Genomic DNA, 7,577 nt, shown 5'->3' with positions numbered 1-7,577 from the left:
ATTGTATATATATATATATATATATATCATCATCATCGTTTAACGTCCGCTTTCCATGCTAGCATGGGTTGGACGATTTGACTGAGGACTGGTGAAACCGGATGGCAACACCAGGCTCCAGTCCGATTTGGCAGAGTTTCTACAGCTGGATGCCCTTCCTAACACCAGCCACTCCGAGAGTGTAGTGGGTGCTTTTTATGTGCCACCGGCACGAAGGCCAGTCAGGGTGCTGGTGACACGTAAAAGCACCCACTACACTCTCAGAGTGGTTGGTGTTAGGAAGGGCATCCAGCTGTAGAAACTCTGCCAGATCAGATTGGAGCCTGGCGCAGCCTTCGGGTTCCACCAGTCCTCAGTCGAATCGTCCAACCCATGCCAGCATGGAAAACAGACGTTAAACGATGATGATGATGAAATATTATAAGGAACTGTATAAAAAAAAATTGTTAAAAGATTTTGTTTTGTAGAAGTTTAACCAATTTATTGCAGATAAACTTTAACAAAAACCCTTACATGGACCCCTAAGGGCCAGATGGACTGTGGGTTTTAAGCCCTTATAGAACCAATCAATAACAGCAGAGATATGATGTCTTTGTACTTACGTGATTTAGAAACTTGCTATTCTTTGTGGCCCAACCAATTTGCATAACGCCAGCCGTTACTATGGTTACCTCATAATACCACACACCTGAGTTCACCTGGAATGTGCAGCGCACGCTTTCGAATGATGATGCATCACATCTGGCCTGGAAAATAATTATAAAAACACACAAATAAATAATTGGAGAAAATAAAAATGTAAGAAAGACCAAAATTTACTGCCAAAATAATAGCTATGGGCTTTAATTATCAGTGCAGCGAGATTCGATTTAACAGTGTCATTGCTAGTGTCACCTGACTGGCTCCTGTGCCAGTGGTATGTAAAAAGCACCATTCAAATGTGGTCGATGCCAGTACTGCCTGACTGGCTCCTGTGCTGGTGGCACGTAAAAAGCACCCACTACACTCTTGGAGTGGTTGGCATTAGGAAGGACATTCCAGTGTAGAAACCTCACCAGATCGGATTGGAGCCTGGTGCAGCCTTCTGACTTGCCAGCAGGGAAAGTGGACGTTAAACGATGATGATGAGGAGTACAGTCATTAAGCATGCCTTGCCAATTACCATCCCAATTGCCGAGGGCCAGGGACCATGAACACATGTACCATCTCTTTCCAAATGATTTCAGTCTTCTGCTCCATTCTTTGATATCCTCCAACCAGTGTCTTCTCTGGTCCCTCCCACCTCTTTTCCCCATTCACACATCTTTCACAAAGTGGGTGCTGAGGTTTCTGGGCCCTGATCCCTTGTGATTTAATTATCAGCACAACATATTAGGATTTTTTCTATTAACTGATGAAGGCTGGAGGGTATATCAGCCGAAACGTTGTGTTAACAACAAACAAGATGAGGACAAATATCCGTCAAATGTAAATAATGTAAATAGTTAAGATTTAACTCTTTGGCATTTAAACTGGTCAGATGGGGCCAAAATTCTACCTGTTTCATGATCAAATCAACCAAATCTGGCCCCACTCACATTTAACCTACAATGTCAATCTAAAGCTAACAATCATATCATTGAAATCTCAAAGCTATGAGACAATGCATAATTAATTAAAATCAATGTGGATCAATAAATATTAGTTTTAAGAGAATTATGAGTGTGAAAGGGTTAAAGGAGTGAATGCCATAGAGCAGAGGGAAAGAAGATGATGGGTAGTGAGTTGCAGACGACAGCAGTTTGAGAGGAAAGAAGTTATTAGAATAAAGGGAGTTATGAGTAACAGGAAGCTTAATAGAGAAATGATGCCCCTGGGAAATGAAGTGGGTGACACGTTTAAAGGGCTTGACTGAAGGTACCGAACCAGGAAGTTCTATGATGGCTTGTGACTATACAGACGCTAACTTGTGAAAGCATGGCATATGTCACCAATCCATCCTTGCATGTGAGTGATGACTAAACACTCTAAGAAGGAGTAAAGTCAAAAGAATTAAGTCCTCAGTACAAAACTGGAATTTATTTTAAATGACCATGACCACCACCACTGTCACTATACAGTAAATGGAAAGGCAAGATTTGTGTTCAGAACAACAAAGTGTATAGTTTAGTCTCAGATCAAACCCGATTTAAAACAGGTAGTACAGGTACTACAGCCATGATCACCTCATGTTTTTAGGGGGTATATAGAACTATATTGTTGGTTTTACATAAAAAGCACCCTTGCTGGCACCATGTAGGAATTGCCCATGACAGTGCCCTACAGAAAATGCTACATGGAAAGCTCCTGTGCTGATGTCACATAAAAAGTGCCCATGCAGGTGTCATGTCAAAAGAACCTGTGTTGGCGCCACATAAAGAACAACCATGGTGGTGATGTGTAAAAGGTACCTCTGCAGGCATTACATAAAAAACATCACGTACAGTCTGTGAAGTGGTTGGCATTGGAAAGGGCATCAAACCATAGAAACCATGCTAAAACAGAGAAATGGAGCTTGGTGCTGCCCTCTGTCTTGCCAGCTCCATTCAAACTGCCCAACCCATGCCAGCATGGAAAATGGATGTTAAATGATAATGATTGCTTAAAACCTTTTGTTGCCACATTTCTGATGAAATACACTGCCTTTGCTTTAATTAATTTGGAAAATAATAAAGAAACGAGTAAAAGAAATGTCAATAATAATTTGGGGTTTGAAACCAGAATTTTGATGGAAGGTTTTTCAATTTAGATCACTTTGAAACCAGGGGCAGCCAGTCTCCGATAGGTTGGTCTCAAAACGGTTAATGTGTCCTTTTCTTATTTAAGATAGTAAGGTATAAGTTCGTCATCATCGTTGTTTAACATCCGCTTTTCATGCTGACATGGGTTGGACAATTCGACTGGGGACTGGCAAGTCAGAAGGCTGAGCCAGGCTCCAATCTGAGCTGGCAGAGTTTTTACAGCGGGATGCCCTTCCTAGCACCAACTCTGAGAGTGTAGTGGGTGTTTTTTACGTGCCACCAACATGAGGGCCAGTCAGGCAGTACTGGCAATGACCATGCTCGAATGGTGCTTTTTCCGTACCACCAGTATGGGAGCCAGTCAGGCGGCACTGACATCGACCACACTCGAATGGTGCTTTTTACATGCCAATCAGGCGGTACTGTCATCGGCCATGACAATGACTTCACTTGACTCAACAGGTCTTCGCAAGCACAGTTTATAACCCAATGATTGATTAATTATATAATAACGAACTTACTCATCAGAAAAACTAACCAAAAGTGCATGAACAGTCCACAGAATAATGCACAGGAAGGGAACAGTAAATGGATTATTTAAAAAAGGTGGGGGGTGGGTGATAGACACCAGGTGTATTGTTGGTGAATTTCAGAGAGCCTGGAAGTTTTGAAGGACATAGTGTCTTGACAGCTAACAACTGATGCGGGTAGTTTATTCCATGGTTCAGCGATTCTGAGCATGAGAAAATGTTTCTGAACGTCATGGGTGTTGTGTTGTTTTTTTGATTTTGTAAGCAGGTCCACGAGTGTTTGAGATATGGAATTGATAAAAGGTGCCCAAGGTGGTGGTGGTCGTTGTTGGAAAGCTGGTGGATAATCTTGTAGGTGTCTGCCAAGTCAGTTGTATGATTGAGAGAACATTATCATCTATCTTCAGCAGGTCAATCACTATTATGGAGACCCCTTTACTGACTCACGACCATGAGAATAGAACACGGGGCTGTATGATTCTTGTTTGTGTGTGTGTATGTGTGTAATGAAGTTCTTACAGTCAAGACACAAAAAGAACAATAATTATATATTCATATTTAAGCAGTTACTTCCCTTACAATTCATTTCTTTCAGCTTTTACTTGTTTCAGGCATTAGACACTGGCCATGCTGGAGCACCACATTGAAGAATGTTTAGCTGAATGAATCGATGCCAGCACTTATGTTTTTAAAGCTTGGTACTTATTCTATCGATCCTTTTGCTGAACCGTTAAGTTACAGGAACATAAACAAACCAGCACTGGTTGTCAAGCGGTGGTAGGGGACAAACACAGACACACATACAACAGGCTTCTTTCTTCCGTCTACCAAATCCACACACAAGGCTTTGGTCAGCCCGAGGCTACAGTAGAAGACACTTGCCCAAGGTACCACGCAGTGGGACTGAACCCAGAACCATGTGGTTGGTAAGCAAGCTACTTACCACACAGCCACTCCTGCGCTTGTATTGATATTTTTATTATTATAACATTTATTTCTAATTAAATTTTTAATGTTCTCTACATTAATCCTTTGGCATTGAGATTATCCTATCAAATGTTAATGCTTATCTATTCACATTGTTTTGCATTAATCCTGCATTATCATGTAGCTTTGAGATTTTGATAATGGAATTGCTTATTTTTCTGCCAGTGCCTCCTGACTGGCTCCCGTTCCGGTGGCATGTAAAATGCACCATCTGAACGTGGCCGATGTCAGTGCCCCGACTAGCTCCCGTGCTGGTGGAACGGAAAATGCACCATCCAAACGTGGCCAATGCCAATACCCCTCGACTGGCCCCTGTGCCGGTGGCACGTAAAAAGCACTCACTACATTCCCAGAGTGGTTGGCATTAGGAAGGGCATCCAGCTGTAGAAACTCCTCCAGATCAGATTGGAGCCTGGTGCAGCTGCTGGCTCACCAGTCCTCAGTCAAACCATCCAACCCATGCCAACATGGAAAGCAGACGTTAAACGATGATAATGATGATTGTAGGGTAGGTGTGAGAGGCCAGATCTGGCCAGTTTGAACATAAAACAGGTCGAATGTTTAGGCCTGAAATGGCTGGTTTGAATGCTGAAGGATCAAACGTCAACACTAACTTAACTATGGTTTTTTTATGCAGATGGCATCCCTGAATTTCTAAACACTTCTATGCTACTCAGGCATCTAATATGTGATGCAAGGTTTTTAGTGATCCAAAGGGGCAAATGTAGCTATGTGGTTAAGAAGCTTGCTTCTCAACCATAAGGCTTTAAGTTCAGTCCCACTGTACAATGCTTCAGGCAAGTGTCTTCTATTATATAGCCCTGGGCTGACTAAAGCCTTGTGAGTGGATTTGGTAAAAGATAGAGACCTCCTTCAGTGATGACTGACCATGGAATTGCACCTAGAAAGTTCCCCTCCAAAGCACAAGTCCAGGCAAGGTTGTTTTTTATGGAAGACCAGCAGTCACCCATGCATACCAGCCTCCCCACTCCATGCCACCAGTGTCATCCAAGGGAAAGGCAAAGGGGCCGATACAGCTTGGCACCAGTGATAATGTGAAATAAAGGGTCTTGCTCAAGAACAAAAGACACAGCCCGGTCTGGGAATTGAACTCAATACCTCATGATTGTGAGCCCGACACACTAACCACTGAGCCATTGGTAGAGGGAAACTAAAAGAAGTGCGTTGCACACATGCATATATTTTTTTGTGTGTGTGTTTGTACCCTGCCACACTGCTGGGCAACTAGTGCTGGTTCGTTTACATTCCTGTAACTTAATGGTTTGGCAAAAAAAAGACTGATGGTATAAATACCAGGATTAGAAGAAAAAAGTACTGGGAGCAATTTGTTAGGCTGAATCCTTCAAAGTGGTGCCCCAGCATGGCCACAGGTTATTGACTGAAACAAGTAAAAGATAACCAGTGTGTTTATCTTGACATCATGATTGTAAAAGTGATGTTAGTTTATTTCCTGTCTTTCATGGTGAAATATTACCTTACTTGGAAACAGATGAAGGTTGACAACAGGGAGGGCATCCAGCCATAGAAGATCTGCTTCAACAAATTTTGTCTGACCCATGCAGGCATGGGAAAGTGGACGTTAAACAATAATTGGTGAGGATGGATTACTGATTCAGACGTTATGAAGAAAGTTACGTATCCCAAAGTAGAACAAATCAGCTCCGTAGTTATCTCCCTTAGTTGCCAGGAAACTTGCAACAACATTATTTCTTACCTTACTCTTTCTAATTAGCTTTTAATACTAACATCACCGAATCCTCTTTCACATTGTGGTATAGGTTGGATGTGTCATTACAGTGATCAGTTCTTTGTATTATGTCAAAGGCTAATTGCCCACCTCCCAACCCATTCTGATCCTCTATCCCTGTTTGTCTCTCTCTCATATTCATCTTATACCTTTGGAGTACGCCCCCTACCAGCTCTTTTCTCTCTTTCTAGCTGGGGTGGCCATGTATTTTCCCTTCAGCAAGACACCTGTTCCTGTCCCTCTACCATACTTAAATCCCTCGTCCCCTGACACAAAGCCACCTCCCTCAATACTGTACCCCACCACTCAGTTGAGGGATCCTGTTTTGCAAGATACTCGGTGACCTCACTAGTGCTGGTGCCATACATAAAAGCACCCAGTCCACCACTCTGTAAAGTGGTTGGCATTAGGAAGGGCATCCAGCCATGGAAACCAAGCCAGAGCAGATAATTGGAGGCTGGTGCAGTCCTCTGGTTCCTGTCAAACTGTCCAACCCATACCAGCATGGAAAAGTGGATATTAAACAATACTGATGATCATCATCATTTAATGTCTGTTTTCCATACTGGCATGGGTCGGATGGTTTGGCAGGAGGTGGTAAGGCCAGGAGCCACACCAGGTTCCATTGTCTGTAGTGGCAAGAGTTGGCAAGCCAGGGAGCTGCACCAGACTCCAGTTGTCTGTTCAGGCATGGTTTCTACAGCTGGATGCCCTTCTTAAGACCAACCCCTTTACACAGTGTACCAGGGGCTTTTTATGGGACACCAACACAGGTGCTTTATACATGATACCAGCACAGGTGATGATGATGATGATAGTTTGTAAGTTTATATTATGAAATTCAGAAACTTCAAGAAAATATGAAATCAGTTTAATATCAAACTTTAAAGTAGATAGATCATCATCATCAACTATTCCATGCTTGCATAATGGACAGAATTTGTTGAGGCATATTTTCTACAGATGGATGCTGTTTCTTTTGCCCACCATGTTTCCAAGAAAGAGAATATCACCTTAAGTTTATGACATTGCACCAAAGTCAGAAGCCATTATTTTTCTGTATCAGTTGGTAGAACTGTGTTATGGGGATGGCGTGACTACTGTAAGGTTTATGTCAACTGGTGGAAGTGTCAGAATTCCCAAACATTAAGCCTTTGTAGCAAATTCAACACTGAATCACTAGATAGTTGAGCAGACACCATGATCAGACCACAGTCGTGTCATGTGATCCTCCAATTGACTGACCAATCAGCATCAAGCCATTGTATGATTCGACTTTCTCTTTGAGCCTTATCTGAAAATGGTTTTTGGCAGTGACCCCAGAATGTTGAGACCACCACTCAACATCTCCATTCTCATTTCTTCACCAATCATTGGCAGATGGAAGGCAGAGATTTTGTCACCATGAATGTAGCCCATTTAGTTAAATTGTCCTAAATTCCCAGTATTATGTCTCTCTCTCTCTCTGTGTAAATGTCACTGTTAGCTTCTGTCAAAAGACCAACAAAGTTAAAACACCAAATGCAGTAAATA

General features: G+C 42.4%; 1 protein-coding gene across 1 annotated transcript in view; it reads right to left on the bottom strand.

Annotated features, from left to right (window-relative positions):
* LOC106876872 (RING finger and SPRY domain-containing protein 1) overlaps window positions 1-7,577 on the bottom strand; it is a 174,359-nt gene that overhangs the window by 26,139 nt on the left and 140,643 nt on the right. Inside the window, exon 9 of the mRNA XM_052974135.1 lies at window positions 603-746. Within this exon, the coding sequence (XP_052830095.1) occupies window positions 603-746 (144 nt within the window). The remainder of the gene's footprint in view (window positions 1-602; window positions 747-7,577) is intronic.

The sequence above is a fragment of the Octopus bimaculoides genome, chromosome 1, assembly GCF_001194135.2.
Source record: "Octopus bimaculoides isolate UCB-OBI-ISO-001 chromosome 1, ASM119413v2, whole genome shotgun sequence".
Classification (NCBI taxonomy): Eukaryota; Metazoa; Mollusca; class Cephalopoda; order Octopoda; family Octopodidae; genus Octopus; species Octopus bimaculoides.
The sequence above is the reverse complement of the archived record's forward strand: the minus strand, read 5'-3'. Positions and strand labels throughout refer to the sequence as shown.